Source organism: Cokeromyces recurvatus (genome assembly GCF_025118155.1).
Source record: "Cokeromyces recurvatus strain NRRL 2243 chromosome Unknown BX663scaffold_4, whole genome shotgun sequence".
Classification (NCBI taxonomy): Eukaryota; Fungi; Mucoromycota; class Mucoromycetes; order Mucorales; family Mucoraceae; genus Cokeromyces; species Cokeromyces recurvatus.
This window is the reverse complement of record NW_026251390.1, coordinates 1,070,241-1,090,197: the sequence shown is the minus strand read 5'-3', so window position 1 is coordinate 1,090,197 and position 19,957 is coordinate 1,070,241. Positions and strand designations below refer to the sequence as shown.

General features: G+C 29.7%; 8 protein-coding genes and 1 non-coding gene across 9 annotated transcripts; 3 read left to right on the top strand and 6 right to left on the bottom strand.

Annotated features, from left to right (window-relative positions):
* Nucleotides 1–1,040: 1,040 nt before the first annotated feature.
* Nucleotides 1,041–1,708, top strand: BX663DRAFT_558773 (uncharacterized protein; the record flags this gene model as incomplete). The annotated part of the gene is made up of 2 exons (XM_051531823.1): nucleotides 1,041–1,289; nucleotides 1,662–1,708. Exons 1-2 carry the CDS (start codon nucleotides 1,109–1,111, stop codon nucleotides 1,706–1,708), a joined length of 228 nt encoding a protein of 75 aa, XP_051386225.1. The 5' UTR covers nucleotides 1,041–1,108.
* Nucleotides 1,709–2,341: 633 nt separating this feature from the next.
* On the bottom strand, nucleotides 2,342–2,412 carry BX663DRAFT_t33. Its single transcript has one exon. It is a non-coding gene; the product is annotated as a tRNA-Gly (tRNA).
* Nucleotides 2,413–7,316: 4,904 nt separating this feature from the next.
* Nucleotides 7,317–7,838, bottom strand: BX663DRAFT_499354 (uncharacterized protein). Its single transcript, XM_051526166.1, has 3 exons — nucleotides 7,797–7,838; nucleotides 7,611–7,696; nucleotides 7,317–7,518 (listed from the first exon to the last, which is right to left on the bottom strand). The coding sequence occupies exons 2-3, from the start codon at nucleotides 7,688–7,690 to the stop codon at nucleotides 7,425–7,427; spliced, it is 174 nt and encodes a 57-aa protein (XP_051386224.1). The 5' UTR covers nucleotides 7,691–7,696; nucleotides 7,797–7,838; the 3' UTR covers nucleotides 7,317–7,424.
* Nucleotides 7,839–8,375: 537 nt separating this feature from the next.
* On the bottom strand, nucleotides 8,376–9,940 carry BX663DRAFT_499353 (triose-phosphate transporter family-domain-containing protein). The gene is made up of 7 exons (XM_051526165.1): nucleotides 9,577–9,940; nucleotides 9,385–9,526; nucleotides 9,070–9,311; nucleotides 8,877–9,006; nucleotides 8,712–8,810; nucleotides 8,571–8,627; nucleotides 8,376–8,507 (listed from the first exon to the last, which is right to left on the bottom strand). Exons 1-7 carry the CDS (start codon nucleotides 9,858–9,860, stop codon nucleotides 8,427–8,429), a joined length of 1,035 nt encoding a protein of 344 aa, XP_051386223.1. The 5' UTR covers nucleotides 9,861–9,940; the 3' UTR covers nucleotides 8,376–8,426.
* A 710-nt stretch (nucleotides 9,941–10,650) lies between these two features.
* On the bottom strand, nucleotides 10,651–10,827 carry BX663DRAFT_428436 (uncharacterized protein; the record flags this gene model as incomplete). Its single annotated transcript, XM_051522684.1, has 1 exon — nucleotides 10,651–10,827. A coding segment is annotated over one exon (177 nt), but the record flags the coding sequence as incomplete, so codon positions are not given.
* A 667-nt stretch (nucleotides 10,828–11,494) lies between these two features.
* Nucleotides 11,495–13,153, top strand: BX663DRAFT_428976 (DNA topoisomerase; the record flags this gene model as incomplete). The annotated part of the gene is made up of 2 exons (XM_051522709.1): nucleotides 11,495–12,471; nucleotides 12,562–13,153. 2 exons carry the CDS (start codon nucleotides 11,495–11,497, stop codon nucleotides 13,151–13,153), a joined length of 1,569 nt encoding a protein of 522 aa, XP_051386221.1.
* Nucleotides 13,154–14,047: 894 nt separating this feature from the next.
* BX663DRAFT_256797 (ERV/ALR sulfhydryl oxidase domain-containing protein) lies at nucleotides 14,048–14,771 on the bottom strand. The gene is made up of 2 exons (XM_051521893.1): nucleotides 14,340–14,771; nucleotides 14,048–14,281 (listed from the first exon to the last, which is right to left on the bottom strand). The coding sequence occupies exons 1-2, from the start codon at nucleotides 14,496–14,498 to the stop codon at nucleotides 14,105–14,107; spliced, it is 336 nt and encodes a 111-aa protein (XP_051386220.1). The 5' UTR covers nucleotides 14,499–14,771; the 3' UTR covers nucleotides 14,048–14,104.
* A 1,572-nt stretch (nucleotides 14,772–16,343) lies between these two features.
* BX663DRAFT_483851 (uncharacterized protein) lies at nucleotides 16,344–18,445 on the top strand (the record flags this gene model as incomplete). The annotated part of the gene is made up of 3 exons (XM_051524520.1): nucleotides 16,344–16,404; nucleotides 16,953–17,147; nucleotides 17,379–18,445. 3 exons carry the CDS (start codon nucleotides 16,344–16,346, stop codon nucleotides 18,443–18,445), a joined length of 1,323 nt encoding a protein of 440 aa, XP_051386219.1.
* BX663DRAFT_499343 (metal-dependent protein hydrolase) lies at nucleotides 18,244–19,955 on the bottom strand. Its single transcript, XM_051526164.1, has 5 exons — nucleotides 19,882–19,955; nucleotides 19,783–19,814; nucleotides 19,567–19,726; nucleotides 19,349–19,504; nucleotides 18,244–19,272 (listed from the first exon to the last, which is right to left on the bottom strand). Exons 1-5 carry the CDS (start codon nucleotides 19,897–19,899, stop codon nucleotides 18,640–18,642), a joined length of 999 nt encoding a protein of 332 aa, XP_051386218.1. The 5' UTR covers nucleotides 19,900–19,955; the 3' UTR covers nucleotides 18,244–18,639.
* Nucleotides 19,956–19,957: the final 2 nt, after the last annotated feature.

Sequence of the window (19,957 nt, the reverse complement as noted above, 5' to 3'; positions counted from 1 at the left end):
AACAACTAGCCAATAATATTATATTATTTAGTTTAAGGAGAAGAATAATGCCTTATTTTTCTGTAAGGCTAGAGGATGAATTATTAATTTTTTTGTAAAAAAAAAATAATACTATAATAAATCCTTTTTTGAATTTATTCAGATTTTAATAATCTGATATATGTGAAAATATACTTATTGGGCCACATATATAAAATTTAGAATATTGCAGTGGTTTTATTTATAACCAATCGATACTACAGCAATTGCATATTAAACAGCCATATAGTATAACTCCTAAGTTTCTATATAAATTTATTACATATCAGATTTATTAATAATTTAACTAATTATAACCATTACCTGTATATATATTTGTTCCTTTAATGAATCAAACCATGGATTTCTCAAATAAGTATCATGATAATAGTAAATTTTGATCTTAGATAATTTTTAGAATAAACTAGTTTAGTTCTAAAGTTCCAGTTTAAAAACTAATATAGAGCTGTTTGATCTCCAATGCATATTAAACGACATATGTTAATTTAACGATGCTTAATGCTCAATAAATTATCAAATCAACTAACTATGTATCCTTTGATGCATAAAAGGAATACTATTCATATTTCGAAAATGAGCCTTTAAGATAATATTCTTATGATGCTACATAGAATCTTCTGTATTTCCGTTAATAACTTATTAATTAAAAAAAAAAACTATTAATTGTTTTTTATAAAAGGGAGTAATAATGTAAATTTTAATTATGAGTGAAGTAAATTACAAGGAGAAATTAAACAAAGAGAAAATCATAGTCTGTGTCATATGAAAAAAAAAAAAAAAAAAAAAAAAAAAAAAAAAAAACCTCCCATCACATGTAAGATCTGTATTGACCGTATATGCCTTTATTAATCCCTTTCTTGCATATAAATTTTAAAAAATATCTATTCAGACTATTAATAATAAAAACACTTCTAATTTAACTTGAATTCTCTCTTCTTATTTTTAACGTAAGCATTAATTTTAACTTTTGGATTTAAGTATAAATATAGGAACAAATTGTCGACAAATTCAGTTTTTTTTTATTTTCATCGTTCAATATAACGTATTAAAATAAATCCAAATAATAAAAATGACTCGCTCAATCATCTTTGTCTCTGCTCTTCTCGCTATGGTTGCCTTTGTTACCGCTGCTCCTCATAATAAGCATCACGATGAAACCACTGATGTTACAATCAAGAAGAATGGTGCTCACGTTTTGGATATTCCTGATCTCCAAATTGTAGACGTTATCAACAACATTCCTATCATTGGTGAAGCTACTGATAAGCATGTATAAAGCTTGGCTTTTATAAATATATCATTTGTCTTAAAAAAATGATATTGTCATAGTATAATACAATAAAATATTTCTCCTTTTCCTTTCTATTCACACAATATCACGCATTCAATTCCTTTGAAAATCATTTTTTTCCTTATACCACTTTTTTTAAAAAAAAATCTAAATAAAAAAAACGGTTTTTGTCATCATAATAACAATTGATTGCCCAAGTAGTTTAAACAATGTCGTTAAAAGGAAAAAAGAAATTATAATGTACACCATTATTAGAATTGGTTTATATTCTTTACCTCAATATCGTTATAAAATACAGTTCTAAAATGAATTTATATCTTTGTTATTAAAGATCTTAATTTATCTTCTGAGCATATTTTGGAGGACAATGCCAAATAACTTATCAAGCTTTCATAATATAATCAAGTAACTACTTTTGTCGTCTCAATGGTCCTATTACTCAAAGAATTTTTTACAGATAAACAATCTTCTCTTACACTGGCCTTAAGTTCAAACCAAAATTAGCCTCTTTCATCTATTAAATAGAAGCACTATTTATGATAATATATTCCTTTATATAAAAAATTAAAATATTATGTTTTTATTTGAAAATTTCTAACTTATTCAGGTAGTATATAGCTTTAGTGGTTATAAATTTCAAAGATTGTTCTGATAGTATATCAATTATTATATTTACTTATTCTATTTCCTTAGCAGAAGTGATGATACTATCATTTCTTTTATTTTTATTATTTTTTTTTTTTAAAAAAAATTAATACCGAGTAAAATATAATCCATATAATTACTAACACTTATTATTAATTGAAACTATAATTGTTTCGTCATAAAATGCAAGACAAGAGTCATAAGTTAGCTCGATAACTTGAACAGGTGAGTCATAAATATATGTATATATCAGATTTGAATTAAGTGAAGAAAAAAAAGTCTTTTATTAAATATACAAGTATGGAAACTTTTATATTTTGATTTGAGTAATAGAGAAAATGAAAATAAATTAAAAAATAAAAAAGATGCGCGGTCGGGGAATCGAACCCCGGCCCTTCGCGTGGCAGGCGAAGATTATACCACTTAACCAACCGCGCTCTTGTTGGTTTCTGAAACATGTAAGACGGTGTTAATCCATACGCAAAAAATTTGCCTTTTACCCGTTTGGCCAATCACATTGCTTGAATTATATGACGTAATTGTTATGATTGTAGTAGCCTTTATAATCAAGTTAATAGAAATAAACCATCATTTATTACATAATAAAGAGGTTATTCAAATTAAACTAATATATCGCGCTTCACAGCATAATATTCATTCTACTCTCAGTTTTGATAATAGTCATTGTTAGAGTATTCGAGCATTAAAAATAATTATATACATTATATTATGTAATAATAATAATTCAATAGGATTATGACTGTTATATTCAATTACATAATTATTTATAAGTCATACATATTATATATAGATAGTGTTGTGATTGTAGTAGCCTTTATAATTAAGTTAATAGAAATAAACCATCATTTATTACGTAATAAAGAGGTTATTCAAATTAAACTAATATATCGCGCTTCACAGCACAATATTCATTCTACTCTCAGTTTTGATAATAGTCATTGTTTGAGTATTCGAGCATTAAAAATAATTACATACATTATATTATGTAATAATAATAATTCAATAGGATTATGACTGTTATATTCAATTACATAATTATTTATAAGTCATACATATTATATATAGATAGCTATAACGATAAATATTGTTATGTAATAGTATCTTATAGGATAATAATAATAGTAGCATATAAATAATTGGTATTGTTATAGCTGACATATTCACTGTGAATTAATATTGACGCGTCGCTTACCCCAGAAATAATAATTTAATATTTTTAGTAACTGCGACAGCTCAGGCAGAAAAGAATAAAAATAGATCTTATTGTAGGCAGAATTATTCGGAGAAAATATTTATGACTAATGCTTTATTATAGCAATATTTGCTTATCCAAATCATAGTTCTATTAATATCACTTACCTTGCAAAAACATATAAATAACCCTTTACTTTTTCACATAATTTTTCCTTGTACAATTTTTGTATTATTTTTCTCAATAAAAAAACTACACGAAGTTTTCACAGACTTGTCTTTTGTCTTTTCCTCTTTCTTTAACTTTTTGCTATCAAAACATAACATCTTGTAAATAATATAAAACTTATTGATATCCAATTGTTTAGATGTATCAATTATAAGACATCGCATCATTTCTACATATTTATTTTTATAACCCTGACAAAGGATTCAGGTCGTCTTTGATCCAATAAAATAAAACATAAAAGATATCAGGAACATTTACTCAGATCAAACAATAAATTTTTTATTTAAAACTTAATCAGATCATTCTAACACTCAATAGATAATCCATAGATCAGTCTCTTGAATCAACAAGATGTATATCCGAATACTAACACTGTTTCATGACTCATGTTCTTTGATTGTTATTTTTATTTCTTTGATTCAGGATTCATTAGTATAAATACAAGCAGTTGTGTAGACATAAAATAATCTTTAACTTTTTTTTTAACTTTCAATTCTTTTTTTTTTATTTTTAATTGAATAAAAACAGTCTCAAACTATACTTCCTTTTGTTCCCTTTCTCTCTTCTTTTATTCTCTCTTTTATTTTCTATTTATGTTCCATCACAGAGAGCACTATGTCAATCAATGCAAGGGAGCTGACAGCTATATATTTTGCTCTAAAACTACATGCCAAAGACTTCAAGAATCAACACATCAAAGCATTTACAGACAACATGACTGTTTTGAAATACAGCAGCAAGTCGGGAGGCACAGCATCTCGAACACTACAGGACCTAGCAGTGAAGATACAAGATCTATGCAACCACTACAATCTCAAAGTCGAATACGAACACATACCAGGACTGGATAATATTCGAGAAGATTGGCTGAGCAGACAGCATCACACCGCAACAAAAAACTTACTCTACGAGGCCCTGTTACCGAAACGACTATTTCGAATGATCAACTAGAGATGGGGTCCTTTAACAGTAGATGCATTTGCAGACAGGATGAACACCAAACTACCAATTTTTGGAGCATGCGACTAGATCCGGAGGCAGCAGCAACAGATGCTTTTCAACAAACGTGGAAAAAACAGGGAATGTATCTATTTCCTCCATGGAAGTTTATACCGCAAGTGATGCAGATAATAAAACAGCAACGAATCCAGAAGGCAGTATTAATCACACCGTATTGGCCAATCCAGTTCTGGTTCCCGTCCTTATTGCAGATGAAACACATCAACAAACCTCTGATGTTCAAGATAAGAAGATGGAAGATGACCGCATGGCACTTATCTGCAACAAGAGGAAAGCCGCTGGTCACTTGGAAGAGGTCACAGTGGAATTTTTGACACATGCCCAGAGACGTAAAACACAAAAGAACTATAATACTGGGTGGAAGAAATGGCCACAATGGTGCGCAGCACAACCAGTACCAATACAACCTACCACATACGACGAAGCCAATGTATTACGTTTTTTGTTAGAAAATCGACACTTTTCATACCAATACCTAAATAGTTTGAGATCAGCTTTAGCATCTGTCTTTAAAGTGTTGCATCCAGAAAAGGGACCGTTAGCTGCAAAAGAACCCATAGTTGAATTCTTTAAAGCAAAGCGAAGATCAGAAGTCAACATTCCTATCAAGCAAAATCTCCAAACATGGGACACAAATATACTGGTGGACTATATCGAAAAAGAATGGCCAAAAAATCAATCTATCGACTTATATGAATTACAACAAAAAACAATTTTATTGTTATGCTTGACGACTATGGCAAGACCAAGATCAGATGTTGGCAGAGTGCAGTTTAGAGATGTACAAATGGAGCTTAGAAACGAAGAACCAGTGTCAGTTCTTATACATTTCAGAGAAGCGAAAGAGACCCAAGTGAAATCTGTTATACTAGGATTGGCAGATGACAATGACATGTGCCTTGTTTCCACACTTTTCGACTTTTTACAAAGGTCGAGCCATCTTCGAAATAACCTTCCTATAGACCATAGTTTGTTTTTGGCATTCATTCTCGAACCAGACAAGGTGAAATCCACTAGTCCTTCTACTGTAGCTACATGGGTTTCAAAAGCAATGGAAAAAGCGGGTATTGACACTAGTTCTTACAAACCACACTCTATCAGGTCAGCTTCAAGCACCAAAGCAGTTGAAAATGGAATAACGATTTCGGAGGTCAAGCAACATGCTAATTGGAGTCACAATTCCAATACATTTGAACGATATTACCTCAAGCCAAGCACGCAACTTAACGACAGCACCAGAATAGCAAACTCAATTGTTTCTATCAAAGGAACAAGTACCACATGGTTTTCTTGGCTACAAGAAACTTGGAAAAATTGATTCCAACTATCTTTTTATGTTTTACTTTTAATTCTATATTTATTTCTGTTGTGTATATAATGATGTATTACATAATATCTTATAATGTACAAATCAGAGTCATGAAGAACCGAATGATATTATAGTTATTAGTTATACACTTTATGCATACAATATTATTTGATTTCAGTTTGTAAGACATTCTTGTGATGAGAAAAATAATGTTATAATAAATACTAACTCTACGAAATAATGATAAGGAAAACATAGTGTAAGGAGCTATTAATGATAAAGATATATGAATTGTAGATTATACCTATTAGTTATATATATATTATTGTTATAATATTGTCTAAAATACTAATTTATAAATATAATCATATACTATCTATGTTAACTTTATTCTAATTTGATACACTATATAATATAATGAAATTCATTTAAGTAGTACATTGAGGAATGAATATAATATAAAGAAGCTGGTTAGAATATAAATCTATATATCAAAAGTGTCTTTCCTATATCATTCACAAGTATGAACAAACGAGATTTTATTATTTTGTTTCAAGAAAAATAACCGGCTAGATCAAGCACCAATAATTTAATATTTATTAGAGTTAACTGAGATTAATTCTCAGTCAGGGCAAAGACTAGAGCTCTAACACAATAATTTTAATTGTTCTATGGGAAAATGTTCTTCTTTCAAGATATCTGCACTCTGTTCCTGTCGCGAAGTAACCCGTTCTCCACAAGATATAAATAAGGATCCATTTTGTACTCATCTTGGAGAAGTTCAGTTTTTTTAGTTTTAAGCTTTATTTTTTTAAATTCTATTGATAATAAAAGTTTTATACAAAGTTTTCACAGATTTATTCTGTCTTATTCTTTTGTTATCTTTGTCTTATCAACAATCTCATTCATGTTCCCCTCCCTTATATCAAAACTAATTGAGTTTCCTTCCGACTTTTGAAGGTATAAAGGGAAAAAGGGGATTCTAGTATATCTTTTATTTTTATTATTATTTTTTATCTATAAAAGGAAAATAAAGCGCGGCTCTTGGAGCTTGTTACCACATTTTCATCCTCGTCTTCGTCAACGGACGTATTGGTGTCCCAATTCAATTTTGAAACGACCAAATTTTTTCTCATTGGCCCAACCTAGTTTCTTCGACTGTAAGATTGAAAGACACAATATATCATTGTATAAATGTAGAAAAACTATTTTACGTGATTCTTTATCGCGCCAATATTTGCTTGTTAAACTCATATTTCTATTAATAGCATTATTTATCTTGTAAAAAGCAAACAATATATAAATAATCCTTTACACGTTTCTATATTAAACTATATAGATTTTACATACATTTGTCTTTTTGCCCATCAAAATAATCCCTAGCAATAAGAATAAAGACACGTTAATAATAGTAAATAAGGAGATCATAATTGATTAATGAGCTATTTTAACAAAAAAGTCAAATAATAATTACTTCCAACTATTAAAGAGTATTTATAGAATATCAAATATTATTACCCTTTACTGAGTTATTATGAAAGTGATTCTCTCTCTCTCTCCTTTCTTTATTAAAAATATTAAAAAAAAAATATAGCTTGATCCAGTTAAACATACTATGCCAATAGTTATTCATCTTCTTATACCTTCTTGATCCAAGAGCATATGCTGGGTACACAATATCAGCGATGCTTATTTAAAGAAGAAAGTGACCACCTATATTTATCGATACCAATATCAATGAAATATACATAAACATATAGATTCCCGAATAATGTAATATGTTAGAATTACTTTTTCCTATGAGAATATTATTAACTAATATTAATGTGATAATTATTAACTTTGAGTGTCATCTATCATAATAGGAAATAATATATATGTATTCGGTGTTAAAACAAATAACAATCATTCTTTGAGACAAAATAAATATAGAATAATTCATCATAATTAGGTAAGTAAAAAAAAAAAAAAAAAAAAAAAAAAAAAGCTTAATAATAGAAATCTTTATTTTACTGTATATTATGAAATAACTTTTTACTATAATCATACAGAAGTATCAGACAAATATTAAGTTTGAAAATGATGTTTATCAGCTATTATTTTAATTCTAATAATAACACTTTAATGTGCTTGTCTTCATGTATGCTTGAAAATATGAACATTATGTAAGAGTAGCTCGTTTTTTTTTTCTATTTGATAATGAAAGATATGAGTAGGTTCCTGAATGATTACTTGTATGAATAATAATAATAAAAATAAAATAAAATAAAATCTGATGTTTATATCTAACGTTCATAATACATATAGTATAGTCATATATACCGATAAAAGGGTGTATTCGGCTTCTTTATTGATACTTCAAATATAACAAGCGAGATCAATATTAAAGTGCTTTACCAATAAAAAAAAAAAGCATATTCTCCATTTGGTTTCTATTTATCCCCTTAACAACCATCTCTCACTTTTCTCTTTTTAGGAACAATTCTTTTACTCCATAATATCTTTATAGCCTACTGTTTTAAATTTGTCTTGTCTTAAAATTTTTAAAAAATATATATCCCTATAATCTTAAGCTGTCTAAAAAAAAAAAGAAGTTGACACTAAGATAGTTATTATATTTGATGAACAACTAGCTTATGATTGTTACACATAAAAAAGGGAATCAATTATTTATTTATAGTCTATTTAGAAATTCTTTCTTGATAACGAACCCATCCATAATAACCTGAGCCAAATAAAGCCAATGCAATACCGAGTGCATTCTAAGTTTTGTATATGTTAGTCAGTAAATGGTATACCAAATAAATAAATAAATATGTATTTACCAGGCCAGAAATAGGATTTTGAAAGATCATTGCAGCTAATACAGTTTGAACACAAGCCTAATAATAATAAAAAAACATATTAAAAACATATTATACACATGTATAAAACCCGATTTCATTTTTTATTTATTTATTTATTACCTTGGCTGTACCGCTAATTGTATTTGTCAGAGCAGAGGTATATTTGACTTGTAAGAACATAGCAATATTAATACCGAATCCAGTAATACCAGTAATAGTCTATAAACAAAATGTAGATTACGATATTATTATTATTATTATTATTATTACTATTTTCAAATTTACCATTAAAATCCAAAAATTCGTAGTATAAATAATATCTGAAGTGGATACAATTTCAGTAATTTCTCCAGAAAATAAAAGAAGTGGAGAGAGAAAGATGATAGCTAATGTAGTATTATAATGAAGTAATTTCCTATTATTAAAGACTCATATGAATAATTCTCTTATTTACCCCTATTTGTTTACAATTACTTACCATTGATTATTATCAACTGCTCCTAATGTCTTTTGCACATAGATACCATAAAGTGCAACAAAGGCTGACGAGCCTACACCATAAATCACACCAGCCCATGAGAAATTAATTTCACCATAAGATCCAATCACAAATCCTAAAAATACAATAAAACAAGCTACCAGAGCTGGTCCTGATGTTTTTTTTCCAAGGATGACATAAGTGAAAAGAATCGTAAAATTGATAGATAAAGAACGGGCAACCTAAAGTCTATAGGATTAGCCAAAAAGAAAAAAAAATCATCCATATACTTTTATTTTTTATTTTTTTAATTACCTGGTAAAACGTAACTTCAACATATTTTAAACATAAATTATTCAATACCAACATACCAACATAAACAAAAGTTAAGGGTGCAACTCTCTTGGCTACCATCATATTAAATTCATAAGGTGGTATAATACTAAATAGTTTATAACTAGAATAAAATCTTAAATACTATGCCCTCATCATTATCTTCAAACTTACCTCTTTCCCAACTGTGACCAAATTAATAAAAGACCCAGGGCAACAACAAGTTGGTACCAAGTAACAAATAAAGCATAAGGAAATTCAGAAGATCCACTCATGATGATCTTATTCAAAAAGACAACTGAAAGTGAAATAATGAAATAGAAACTAACCACAGCTGCAATCAGGGCAACTGAATGCTGCTTTTCAGTAGGCTTTGATTGATGAGCTGGTGGAGGTAAAAATGGTTCTTCAACACTATCTTTACGATTTAACGGAATATCATCATTAGTGGAATTCATTCTGAATGCTTAATGAGAAAAAGTATATAAATAAAATAAAATAAAAAGGAAAACTAATTTTAGTTTTTTTTTTTTTTTTTTTTTTTTTTTTTTTTTTTTTTTTTTGAAAAGGAGTTTGGATGCAAAAAAAAAAAAAGTATTATTTTAGGCTACTAAAATAAGATCATAAAATAAAGTTACAGACGGTAAAGAAAATTAATAATAGAAAACATTATCTGAACCTTAAACCTCAAAGGATGTCAATACTGATTTTTTTTTTTTTTGGAATAACAGCAGTTGGTGCTACTACGACTAAACACTTTTTTCTGAAAACCTGGAATTGGACCCAGGATATTAACTTATAATATCAAATTGCTCGAGTTGCTCGAGTGAGATCATCAATGACAAAAAGTATTTTTTTTTTAAAAAGCCCTCTTTAGAAACAAGGGTAAAAAAAAAAGAAAAAAAGTTAAAAAGGAATACAGTGTAGTTATCACACTATTATTGGGAAGGCAGAAGCCAAGTTCGTGAAATGAGAGATAATCTTCAATAGTTTCAGGCATTTAAAGTCGAAAGTATATTTGAAGATAGTAAATGGAATATGGCTTTGTCAAAAAAAAAAAAATAGTGTAAAGTACTTTAGGCAGTAAGTTGAATGACCACCAGATAGCCATCCAAAGCGTCAATGAATGCATCAATTACATTCAATGAAGAACGTAAAAAGCTAAAGGATAGAATCTAATGATATAAGCGGTCGATATTGTGGTGTTAGTAATGATTTTGATTTATTAGGAGCATTTCTATATTGCTCTTATAGTAGTCTATTTTTTTTTTTTGGGCTCTTAGCACTCGGATAACTTTGCTTAATTGTTTTTTTTCCAAGAATGACGTTAGGATAACTAATTTCTGTTGAAACATCTTCTATGGGATAGTAAACCTTTTCGCTATGCTCATCGTAAAGGTTTTTAAAACCATCTTCATAAAAAAAATACTCGTTTTTGTGTTATATAAACAAATGTATTTTAGTTACAAAAAGAAAAGCGGCAAATATGGGCTCGGTGGATTGAACGTTGATTAGGCACAATTTTTTCGCTAATAACTTTAATTAGTCCGAGCCAACAATGAGTCTCTACTAAAGCGACAATAAACATATCATCAAGACAAAAAAAAAAAAAAAAATAAAGTTAAGTAACAATAGCCTGACTAGACTATTGCACAGGAGTAAATAGTCTTTAAAACTCCGCAGATGTATTTCTCAAAAATTAAATGTTTATGCTTGTTTATTTTACTGTCACTGCTTACTATCCATTTCTTATTGGTCTTGAAATTTCTAATAGGCTATGAAATCCATTTAGGGTTTCGTTCTTTTTATTTATTTATTTTTTTTTTTTCATTTTTTTTTTTTCGTTTTTATTTTTAAAAAATGCGTGTCTTATGTGTGGCCGAAAAGCCGAGCGCAGCAAAAAAGATTGCAGAAATCTTATCACAATCAAAATACTCTATTGTAAGCTATTGACTAAACCTAAACATATTTTTTCATTTTTCTCCTAATTACAGTTTTTTTTTTTTTGTCAATTCAGAGATCTACAAATGATCCACATGTTAAAAATTATAACTTTACCTATAATCAAAATAATCGATCTACCGCTTTTGTTATGACAGCTGTCAAAGGTCATCTTCGTGAATTGCACTTTGAAGGCGGTATTAATAAAAATTGGAGCGATTATCCTCTTGAAGATCTCTTTAGAACTCCCCTTACCAAAATTGTTCCTACTCATTTTAAGCCTTTAGCCGATAACATTACTCAAGAAATTAAATATTCAGACACGCTCTTTATATGGACTGACTGCGATCGTGAAGGAGAGGCTATTGGTGCCGATATTGCTGATCTTTGTCTGCGAACAAAACCCAATTTAACAGTATGGCGTGCACGATTTTCAGCAATGCAACCGAATGAAATTCATTATGCTGCACAACATCCTACTCAACTTGACATGAAACAAGTAGAAGCAGTTAGAGCACGATCCGAACTTGATCTTCGTATTGGTGCAGCATTTACTCGTTTACAAACCATTAACTTACGTCCGTATTTCTCATCATCTGCAAAGAATAAAGTACTTAGTTATGGAAGCTGTCAATTTCCTACACTAGGCTTTGTTGTCGATCGTTATTTGCAAGTTCAAAATTTTATACCTGAGGAATTCTGGAAAATCGTGATGACTTATGCACAGCCAAATCAGGGTGAGCAACAACAACAACAACAACAAAAGGGACAAGCGTCACTAAAGACAACATTTAATTGGAGACGAGATCACCTTTTTGATCGTTGGGCGTGTTTTACTTTATATGAAAAATGCTTTGAAAAAAAAATAGCAACGGTTACTAAAGTAAAATCAAAACAGACATCAAAATGGAAACCATTGCCGTTAACAACGGTTGAGATGCAAAAAATTGGGTGTCGCGTGTTGAATATGTCAGGTAGTCATCTCATGACGATTGCAGAAGGGCTTTATACGTCAGGTTTAATTAGTTATCCTCGTACAGAAACAGATCAATATGATTCAAGTTTTGATTTTATGAAATATATTAATATGCAGACTCAAGACTCACAATGGGGTCAATATGCAAGATTGTAAGTAATATATATGCATATACATATTTGATTAACTAAAATGCTTGTTTTTTTTTTTTTTTTTTTTTTTTTTTTTTTTTTTTTTTTTAGACTTCGTGACGGTGAGTTTGAGAAACCTCGTAATGGTAAAAATAACGATAAAGCGCATCCTCCTATTCATCCTACAGGTTATGATGCCCGCTTAAGTGGTGATCCTAAGCGTGTTTATGAATTTATCACACGACGCTTTTTAGCAAGTTGTTGGAAAAATGCAATTGGCTTTGAAACAGCCGTTGAGGTGAAGATAGATACTGAATATTTTGATACTAAAGGGCTTGTGATCCTTGAAAAAAACTTTCTTGAAGTCTATACTTATGATAAATGGAAAGGTAACGAAATACCTGAGTTTCATGAAGGTGACGAATTTATCCCTGATCAGCTTGAGATGCAACGAGGCCAGACCACACCACCTCGTCTCCTTACTGAACCAGATTTAATCAGTATGATGGAAAAAAATGAAATAGGAACAGATGCAACCATTGCTGAACACATTCAAAAGATTTTGGATCGAGAATATGTCTATAAAGAAAATCAATATTTTAAACCGTTGACATTAGGAATTGCTTTAATTTTGGGATATGATCAAATTGGTTTAGAGGCGAGTCTTAGTAAACCATTTCTTAGACGACAGGTAAATAAATAAAAAAAAAAGAGAGAGAGAGAGAGTGAATATAATATATATAGTAAGCTAAATTGCATTTGGATAGATGGAAGCAGATTTAAAGTTAATTTGTGAAGGAAGTAAAACACCAAGTCAAGTGCTTGCAAGAAGCATCAATCAGTATCGAGATATGTTTGATCAATTAAAAGCAGATTTTTCCAAGATTCGACAATCAATGGATAGATATTTTAGAGAAGGAGAGGATGGAGATCATATATCTAGAAGAGGAAGAAGTGGTGGAAGCTATGGAGGCAGTAATAATAATGACGATGATCATAATGAAGGAGGAGAAGGTGGATCAGGCACTACTAATAGAAGAGGTAGAGGTCGAGGTCGAGGAAGTAGTTATTCTACGAGAGGAAACAATGCTTCAACAAGAACTAGGGGTAGAGGAAGAGGATCATCGTCTTCAACTAGTAATAATAATAGATCTACACCGCATAATAATATACCCCTACCCAAATGTGCTCATCATGATAAACCAATGGTATTAAGAACAGTTCAAAAAGAAGGACCTAATAAAGGAAGAAACTTCTATGTCTGTAGTGATAATTTAGATCAGTGTAATGCATTTGAATGGGTAGATGAACATTCATCATCATTATCAGGAACACTATCCAGAAATAATAGTAATAATAATAGTAGCAATAGCAATTCAATACAGACAAATAGTATCGTTCTTCCTCGATGCCATTGTGGAATTCCTGGTGTTGAACGTACCGTTACAAAAGACTCTCCTAACAAAGGACGTGTCTTTTATAGTTGTTCTTTAGGACGAGATCATGGTTGTGACTATTTTGAATGGGCTGATGCCGCATAATACCCTCATATACATAGTTTGCATTTTATTGTACAATAATTTTATTACTACTACTACTACTACAAATATACAAATACATAAAAAAATATAATAAATAATGTCACATAATTAATTTATCGTTTTGATGGAGACCCTTGTTCTAACCAACGTTCAAATACAAGAGAACAGTCAAATAAAGGTTTACCCAATTTTTGATTCACTTTATTGTGCTGTAGGCATAGCCATTCACTTAACTTTTTTCTATTTCCTACTTTAATAGGGTCTTCTTTTATATATTCTTTAAACTCTTTCTAATATTTGAATAATTAGACAAAAAAAAATATATACATATATATTTTATGCACATACACTAAAACATGGATAATTGTCAATAAATGAATTTAAAAACGATCGCATTGATTCCATTTGAGAAGGTGCAGGTCGATCAGGATAATAAGCTGCAGCGGTGTGTAATAATACCCAAGCAGCTCTTCCTAATGTCACTACATCAGCTGGACAATTCTCCATAATCCACTGTTCATTATTGTTATTATCTTTTTTTTTTTTTAAGGAAAAAAAAGAAAGCGAAAAGTTATACGTAAGAAAGGAATTTGCTATGTATGCTTGTAAGTAAGTATTGTACACACTGTACTAACCCTGTTTTGAATTAGCTGTGTCTTCATTCATTGTTAATTATAATTATAATTATAAAATAAGCAAAATGACATCTATAATAACATGAATAATAATAATTTCGATATTTAAACTCCTTTCTATGAACTAAAATATACACATATTCATTTATTCCATTCCTTCAAAGCAATTGCTTGATATGATGGCTTGCTTGGTCAAAGACAAAATATCTTAGAAGGGAGACCATTATATGCACTAGTAGAAACGTTAGATATAATTTAAACTTATTTATTTTTCACTTTTTGGGTGTGATAATAAAGGAGTGATGCATGTATATGTATACTTTAAGTTATATAAGAAGTATATAACTTTTATTCATAACTGAAGATGATATCAAAAATAGTCGCCTAGATAGTGTTAATATATAAAGTAGATATGCTGTTAAAATGAGCTAATAATACTGCTTATCAGTATCCCTAAAGTGTAATATAAACATGTAATAAATAGCATAATGATTGCGTTCATACAAGCTCTATAGAATATGTATACATACATGTATAAATATATATATATATATATATATATATATATATACAAATATATAAATATATACAAATGTATCTTTCTTACTTAAACTATTACTCATCTATATCACTATTACAATAAGTTAAAAGAGGAGTGATATATTAAAGTTCAAGTATGAATTACATACACCATTAGATAACATGTAATAATAGCGAGAATAATGGCTATTCTTACTATATTATAAACTCAACAATTTTTTTTTAAAAAATATCATATTATGTTATAATTTAAGTATTACAAAGTGCTCTTTACTGATAATCTGCCTTAAACTTAGTTGTATCTTCTATTGATGTCTTGACTAATTACTTAGTATAAGAATCTTAGGGCCACTTAAGCTGTCTCTTCGATCTACGCACTAACTACACAATTTTACTATATTAGAGTTCTTCATGGGTTGCTTGACTATCGACTTAACGTTGGTGTTTTTTATATTAATTGCAAATTTGTCTTTCTTCATATTGTGTGTGTGTGTTTTTTTTTTCTTTAATTTTAAGAGAGCTTTATACCTTATACATACATGTTGAAACTGTTTAGAACAATACAATATGTTTAAGATGCTACGTACTCTAGCTAGTTAATGATTAATAATATTGTCCTAGAAGATTCAACTAATAAAAAATGAACGACTTATATATCCTAGTTAAAGCGTTTTTTTTTTTTTTTTTTTTTTTTTTTTGGAATATTATCAAGTATTAAATGTATTCTAATATTGATTTAGTGTCATTATTATTATCATATTTATCAAGTTATAATATTCCTCCTTTTTTTTATTATAAAAGAATACACTAGTAATTCATTCCCAACTGAAACAGTTGTTCAGTCCAAAAACAAAAACTTTAACAAAATTTGTAGCAACAGGATTTGGAACGTATTTGTTACATAGCGTGATTATTTTACTCTCAAGTAAACAAGCTTAAGATGAAAGAATAACCCTCAAAATAAGTCAACTAATTCATGTCATATATCATTTATACTTGTATTTAATTAATAGTAAAAATTAAACATACAAGATTTCATCTTCTTTTCCCCCGGTTATAAAAAGCAAATGCATACTTTTTTTTTTTTTTTTTTTTTTTTTTTTTTTTTTGCCTATTTTCTGGATCATTACAAAAATAGGTCTGTTTTATAGGTAAATAATTATATTTCAAAGACAGAATGTCAGGGAATACAAAGATGACTGTAATGGATGTATTTTATATTTTAGCAAATAGATTATGTATGTAAAATGTCATAGTAAATAGATATGCATTTATATCTTATTTTATTCTATTAGTAAACTAGAATTGCTAGATTTACTTTTTTTTTTATTACAAACCATTTTGTATCATAAAGTAATGAATTCTTTATTATCTTTTATCACCATAATAAATGAAGATATTAAGGAGAATTCTTTTAAGAATAATTAGATTGTTATATGTCGCAGGCCACTGCTGAATTTTATTTTGACAATAATATCATCAAAAATTTAATTTTTGTTCATATTTCTCCGATGAAACATGAAAATTATTGGATGTCAGTGCGTGAAAGAAAAACTTTTTTGGCGAAAAAAAGAAAGAAATATGTGTATTTTTTTTTTTTTTTTAACCTCTTGTTATTATTCATTCATTCATTTTTTTTTTTTTTTTTTTTTTTTTTTTTTTTTTTTAAAAAATACCAAATATACCATTAGATTGTCACTAAAAAAAATGACAGCAATAATTAAACATTTGAATGTGATAGCGTTTCTAATTGCTTTGTTATTATATAATATATCATGTTATCCAGCTTATTCGACAAAAACAGTAACACCTTCATCTACAACGTCAGTTATGCCAACTTCAAAGGTGATACAGAACTTTGTTATTCATAAATTAGATAAATATGATGATGATGAAGATGCCTTTAGATATAAACATGAAAAATTTCACCAGAAAGAAAGGCACAGAAAGAAAGAACATAAAAAGAAAAAACAAGCTTTAGGTTCAAATAAGCATTTCAGTAACCATGAGACAAAATCCGAGTATAAAAATGACAATAATAACAACAACAATAATAATAATAATGGCAACTATGGCAACAACAACAACAATAATAATAATAACGGCAATAGCAACAACAACAATAATAATAATGGTTTTGACCCAGCACCGACAAATACGATTGTTACCACAATTATTGTTACCGCTACTGAAACACCATCTATTTATACAGGCTTTGGTAATAATCCCGGTAGTCAAAAAGGAGATGCATCATCTACTAGACACCAAGTAAGTGACCCTAATGCCTCCTCAGGTTCTACATCAACCTCAAGTGAACAAGCGCCTTCAGAAACACAAATTGAACAAATTTTACAAGGTGAATCTGTCTACCACAAAATCATCACTGCCTTGTCTATAGTTGGTAGTATCGCTGGTTTTAGCATTATTGTAGGTGCTTTTATCTTTGCTCGTTCCCAAATGCGGAAAAGAAAGCGAAAGTTGGATATAGAAATGGCTAGCCGCCATAAAGCACCATCATCACCATCATCACCATCATCACCGACACCACCAGTCACTTCGTCACAACATCGTTCATCTTCACATTTTTCGAATACATCTGATGATGATGCTACTATTGTTGAATTGAAACAGAATCCATTTGTAGACCAAGATTTAGCTATTAGACCACCTTCATTACCCAGACCTACTTATGGAGGCTATCGTCAAAATCGAACATTATCAATGATTTCACAAACAACTGCTTTACCATCAGCGCCTAGTGCAAAAGAACTTGACATGATGTATGACACTAATCCGTTTGAAGGACAGCAACAATCATATCCAGTTACAGAAGACAATGAAGATAATGAAGAAGATAATAATAATAATAATAATAACAATCAATTGGAAACAGCAACAGCAACAGCAACAGCAACAACAACAACAACAACAACAACAACAACAAATTATGTTGCTCCATCAACTAATAGGTGTAAAAGAAAATCTCAAAGATTTATATCATCAGCACTGCCAGTACATGAAGAAGAAAAACCCCATGAATATGCAACTGAATTACCACCACCGCCTGCTTATACACCGAGTGTAATACCAAGCGCACCTCCACTCTATGCCTTACCAACGACAGCAGGCCCCCTCGAAGAAGAAGAAGATAATGATGATGTTTCATTATCAAGGCGGCATTCTATTAGTTATTGTAGTATAATATCCTCTACAACAAGGCCCTTATCTCTACGGCGTGGTTCGGGTAGCTTAGCGCATACTTCAATACATCTCACATAATATTCCAGTTTAAATAATAATTTGTATTTATTAATAATTCAATAATATATCCTTTCTCCCCTCCCTCCCAATTTGTATAAATTCTCTTTTATGTAGTAGTAATAGTAATAGTAGCAGTAATAGTACAATCTCAACTTATACCTTAATAAGCAATAAAATAATTTTCTGAATTATAATTTTAATTAATAACTTATTTACAATTCTAAAGCTAGTCTAGCCATATCATAGACACCTTGACGTGTCTTATTTCCACCAATAAAACCAGCGGCGTGAACAAAGATACATCCTTCAATACCGCTCAAACGAGATAACTCATCATCACGGAAACCTCTCCAAGCTTCTGGTAAACTCTTTCGATTCTCAAATCCTTCAGGGCGAAGAGGGACGCATTGAATTCGCCAATTACTATCTTCAGATGTCGATTCAGGATAAAGAACGTATAAAATAGATTTTTCGTCCTTTAAGCCACGCTCTTGCTCAAGATCAAGTAAGTGTTCCTTCCAAGGACAAGAGCATTCAAAGGCAATAACACGACCAGAAGGATGAACTTCAGTAGCCTTGTTAAGAGCATCGATAACAAGAGAACGAGCAGGTAACCAAGCTTCTTTCAGGCCACGTACATATTCAACAAGTTCAGAACCTGCCATTTCGGAGGCTTCAACGAAGCGGGCATCTATTTCGGGATCTGTAAGATGTTCATTCCATTTAGGGTTCTTTCTGGAAACTCGATGGTAAAGTGTAGTAGGTGTTTCCTTGTAAAGTGGTTTAATACTGCTGGGGTATGCGCTAATACCATTATCATTGGCATCTAAAGCTTCAACAAAGCCCTATGCAATAATAAATTTAGTTAGCATGACTCTTTCCCCTTCCCCCTTTTTTTTTCATAGTAAAGCGTAATCTTACATTGTACGTCTTTTGGTAAAGCAATTCTACTTCTTCATCAACTTGTGTTTTACCAAGAATCTTCATGACAACTTCTTTACCAAAATGCTTATAAATTAGGCCTGCAGAACTCAACTTGGTTTTATGATTTTCGGAGAAAGTCTCTGTAAATCCACGCTATATAATACAAAAAATCAATACAAATATTTATATACATTTAAATAAAAGATATATATTACTTGATGATGATCGTATCGATGAGTAGCAGGATCATAAACACCTCCAACATCTACAACAACATCACATTCAGCTAATTTTTTGGGATCACGAGTACGAACTAAATTGGCATCATTAAATTCCTTTGTTTTCTTTAATAAAGAGACTGCTAATGCTTCATCACTAATAAGAATATTAAGATTAAAACTTTTATTATTATTATTATTATTCAATTATACCAATGAAAGTGTCCGCTGTGTGTACCAATAGTCTACATATATATAAAAATGTCAAACAAAGCCCTCACTGTAAATTATTCAATAAAGATAATTACTTACCTTGACCATTTTAAACATTAATATAAGATTGTTTTTTAATAAAATAAAAATAAATAAAAATAAATAAAAATAAAAA

Bases quoted from the DNA above. Each gene is read 5' to 3' on its own strand.
- BX663DRAFT_499354 (XM_051526166.1), bottom strand. From the start codon at position 7,690: ATGATGAATTATTCTATATTTATTTTGTCTCAAAGAATGATTGTTATT. The intron at 7,519-7,610 runs CTATTATGATAG...CTAACATATTAC, and splicing joins GAATACATATATATTATTTC to ATTATTCGGGAATCTATATG.
- BX663DRAFT_499353 (XM_051526165.1), bottom strand. From the start codon at position 9,860: ATGAATTCCACTAATGATGATATTCCGTTAAATCGTAAAGATAGTGTT. The intron at 9,527-9,576 runs GTAAGTTTGAAG...ATTTTATTCTAG, and splicing joins TGGTCACAGTTGGGAAAGAG to TTATAAACTATTTAGTATTA. The intron at 9,007-9,069 runs GTAAGTAATTGT...CTTTAATAATAG, and splicing joins GCAGTTGATAATAATCAATG to GAAATTACTTCATTATAATA.
- BX663DRAFT_256797 (XM_051521893.1), bottom strand. From the start codon at position 14,498: ATGGAGAATTGTCCAGCTGATGTAGTGACATTAGGAAGAGCTGCTTGG. The intron at 14,282-14,339 runs GTATGTGCATAA...TTCAAATATTAG, and splicing joins ACAATTATCCATGTTTTAGT to AAAGAGTTTAAAGAATATAT.
- BX663DRAFT_499343 (XM_051526164.1), bottom strand. The intron at 19,727-19,782 runs GTATAATTGAAT...TATTCTTATTAG, and splicing joins CACAGCGGACACTTTCATTG to TGATGAAGCATTAGCAGTCT. The intron at 19,505-19,566 runs GTAATATATATC...TGTATTATATAG, and splicing joins ATCGATACGATCATCATCAA to CGTGGATTTACAGAGACTTT.